General features: G+C 37.2%; 1 protein-coding gene across 1 annotated transcript; it reads left to right on the top strand.

The window, feature by feature from the left end:
• Positions 1 to 348: 348 nt before the first annotated feature.
• On the top strand, positions 349 to 1,530 carry LOC108376729 (putative exonuclease GOR). Its single transcript, XM_017632959.1, has one exon. The coding sequence runs from the start codon at positions 349 to 351 to the stop codon at positions 1,528 to 1,530; it is 1,182 nt and encodes a 393-aa protein (XP_017488448.1).
• Positions 1,531 to 3,874: the final 2,344 nt, after the last annotated feature.

The following is a 3,874-nucleotide window of genomic DNA, read 5'->3' as shown; positions in this document are numbered from 1 at the left end:
CAGCAACATCAGCCGAATCAGCAGCAAAAGCAGCGAGAGCTGCTCATAATACAGCAGCAGGAACAACGGCAACAGATTTTACAACAACAACAGTTCAGACAAAAAGAGCAGCTGCTATGGTGGCAGCATCAGACACAACAGGAAGAGGTAAAACGAGAACAACAGCTTAAGCATGAAGAGCAGCTGAAACAGCAACAGCTGCTTAAGCAGAATCAACGCCATGAACAGTTTTTGAGAGCACAGCAGCATCAGAAATTGAAGCTGTCTAAACCATGCAAACCACGAGTGCTCAAACGAATCGAACTCCACAACAGTCATAACCAAAAAATCTCCCGCCCAAGCACCCGAATGTTGAGTAAGCCATTCAAATTGAGCATTTCGGAGACAGAGTTGTCGCGACGTTTGCGCTGCTTCACCATCAAGCCGAATTTTCTGCGCGTCTATGGCTACCCAGTTGAGAGCGTGAAACACAAAGGAAAAGTGGAAATATTTAAAGGCCTGCCAGATTCTTCGCGCGCAAGCAATTCAAAATCAAAGATGGAATTGGTCAACTTTGGATTGCATTTACGTTCTTATTCTGCTAGCAGCACCGACTCCGGCCATGGTTCGAGCGCATCCAGTTCACCCAACGCCGACTCGGATTCGAGCGAAACCAGCGAGGATGAGCCAATTATCGCTACTGCCTATTTCACAGCCAGTGGCCGGAGTCAAGTCCTTCCACCGCGTGCACACTCATTGAGGAAACAATGTGTGCGCTGTCTGAACTTCTTTCATGTTACGGACGCTGGCACATATCTTAAACGCGAGAACTGCACCTTTCACTGGGGTAAAATCTATGAGTTTTATAACGACCGCGAGCGCCGCTACATCGAGCAGTATACCTGTTGTTTTGGTACTAAAGATGCGGCTGGTTGTACACGTCATCCGCAACATGTATGGACCGGTGTGGTAGCTGGCTTCAATGGCCCCTACAGCGACTTTGTTCATACGCGTTCGCATAGAGATGATAAAAGCGCAGCGACCAAAGTATACGCACTCGACTGCGAAATGTCCTTTACCGGTCGTGGACTCGAAGTGACAAAGGTAACGGTGATTAGCTATGACGGCCAGGTAGTTTATGAGCATTTCGTGCGACCTTTTACTCATATTGTCGACTATAATACGCGTTTCTCAGGCATCTCTGAGAAGGATCTCTGCAAGTTTTGGAATAACGACGTAAAGACATTGACCGAAGTGCAGCGTGACCTCTTAAATTTGTTCGATGCCGATACCATACTCATCGGTCATGGGCTGGAGAATGATTTACGTGTGTTGCGTATGGTGCACAAGACGGTGGTCGACACTTCTATCGTATTTCCGCACAGACTCGGATTTCCATATCGTCGTTCGCTGAAACACTTAACCAAATCATATTTAAAGCGCGATATTCAAGTTAGCGGTGATGGGCATGATAGTCTTGAGGACACGCGTGCCTGCCTGGAGTTGATGCTATGGAAGTTGGACAAGGAAATTCGTACGAAAGGATGCTGAGAATGGCATCGAAGCGAAGGCGTTGTCTTTTTAGTGTCCACTTTGTTCGACTTTGTGGTATTGCATTATCTTAATTGGTGCGCTGTCAGTCAGAGCATTGTGCCTTGTTGTTTTCGGTAATTTCTCTCCCTACTCTCTTTGTACATTAAACTGTGGAGAGTACTGTTTTCTTCGCTGCATTTCGAGTTATATGTATTCTTAGTTTTCTTGCTGTAAAGCAATGACCTATAGTCACTTAACGTCAGTTTTTCCACTCGATTCAAAGAGAGTACTCATTCGATGCCGTTTTTTGGGTTCTTGTGTGATTGGTTTGTGAGTGAATATGAGTAGTTTTTTTGTTAGTTGCGGTAAATTACGATTGTAGTTCGCCAGTTTCTAGCCTGGTTGCCGCTAATTAGAGAAATCCATTTTGGACTGATGTTCTTGCAAACAGCTGGCATGAACAATCCTCCGCCTTTTCTCTGAATCTTGCCTTTTTCACTTTTCTCGCGCTGTTAATCCGCTCTTAAGCAGTGCTTTATAGTTTTATATAATAAGCTCTCCATGTGTCGTGTTATTTGTTTATTTCTGGTTTAAATTTATTTAATAAGCAATAATATAACAACGAAACCATTTAAGATTAAGAGTTAAAACTAAACTTCATAATAGTAAGAATAAGAGCAAATATTGAGATGAGTTAAAAATATAAGGAAATGAAATAAAAACTCATAACTCATTAATATCAAGTCCTCACAAAACAAATGTTCAGTGTGAAGATACTAGTTAATTTCCATGGACTTTGAGGCACTGAATCTGAAGTCAGAAGTAAAAAGTTGGCTCGCTATTACTTTCTAACCAGAAAACAATTTTTATATTGATACATTAATAGTGTCAGAGTCTAATTTTGACTTCAGATTCGGGGCTATTTTCATTCCCCGGAAAAAATATGTATGCGTGGACTTTTGACGAAATAACTAAATTTTGAACTTTTAATTTTTGATGGTAAAATAAGTCTGTATTTATACTCAGACAAGAAGACTAAGACTAACTACAGAAGGGTTACAGGAAAACTCCAAGCTCGAGAAGAATTGTTTTGTCAAAAGCCCACAGGTAAGAACCTTGGTTAGGGTTCTAAGAAATCGACACCAATTAGCATGTGTATAATCAAAAAAATATATATCTGCATAACAATCAATACTAGAAAAGGTTTCCGCATTTGATTACACGTGCGACGGTAAGTTTTAGACAGACAAAATTTTATATAATCGCGAAACCATGAGCCAATCATAGTAAAACTGCGTTAAAGAGAAGATTCTGGAGAATTAAGGCCGATTAAATTTTTTGGGGCATAAGGACCTAATCGTCCTTTTAACGTGTTATCATTGAATATCCTTGAAATCTTACAATAATTATTTTCGAAAAATTATAATGTTAAGGACTAATATGTACACCACATCCTCGAATTTCATCCTTTTAATTTTATTCGCTTAAAAAAATGAAACTAATTAAAATAACATTTTCAATACCTATTCGTCCATGTGAACCAAACAAATTTTAATGGTTTTTAATTCTGCAGAATTTTCTATTTCATTTGGTACCCATACTGTTTTTCTACATTGGAATGAATTTTTTAAATAATTTTTGGAATTAATTATATCTTTGAAACTACAAAGTCCTTTAAAATAAATCCTAATGTCAGAGAGAAAAACTAAAAACGTAGTTTTACTATATTCGGCCATAGTTTTTTGTTTTTGTCGCACGGCGTTATAGGAAATAATATTTTATATAAAAAAATGTTTCGTTAATTTTTTATTAAAATACATTAAATCTAAAATATTAGTTTCAAACATTGTATTAAAATTTATAAAAAACTCGTCAAATTTTCAGCAAAATTTCTCAGTTTTTTGCAGAATTTTCAGAATTTGTTTGTGGTATAAAGTTTTATAGCCCTTAGTGCAAGATTGAGGTGCTAGGAAGTGCTGTTAATTTTTGTTAACCTTTTTTTGCTGACAAAAAATATCAAAAATCAACAGAATTTTTAGCACCTTTAAACTTACCCATTATTATACTAAAATTTAATACAAACAAAAAAAAAACAATAATTAGAAATTTTGCTGAAAATTTAACAATTTTTGTCTAACTTTTGGACGAGGTTTAAAACTTATGTATATTTATTATTGTTGGTGGAATGCAGGTATATAACCCATAGTAAAGATGCTAAGAATAAGAAGTACCGTAGATTTTTGATATTTTGCTCAAATTTGCACATTATTATACTATAGTTGAAAGAATTATGAAACTGTATACCATAATTTGACAAAAACTTAGAAGTATTGCTGAAAATTTTCGGTTTTGGACAAAATTG

Source organism: Rhagoletis zephyria, unplaced genomic scaffold (genome assembly GCF_001687245.7).
Source record: "Rhagoletis zephyria isolate East Lansing unplaced genomic scaffold, Rhagoletis_zephyria_1.1 Rzeph_scaffold_10875, whole genome shotgun sequence".
In the NCBI taxonomy this organism is placed as follows: domain Eukaryota; kingdom Metazoa; phylum Arthropoda; class Insecta; order Diptera; family Tephritidae; genus Rhagoletis; species Rhagoletis zephyria.
This window is presented reverse-complemented; position numbering and strand designations above follow the sequence as displayed.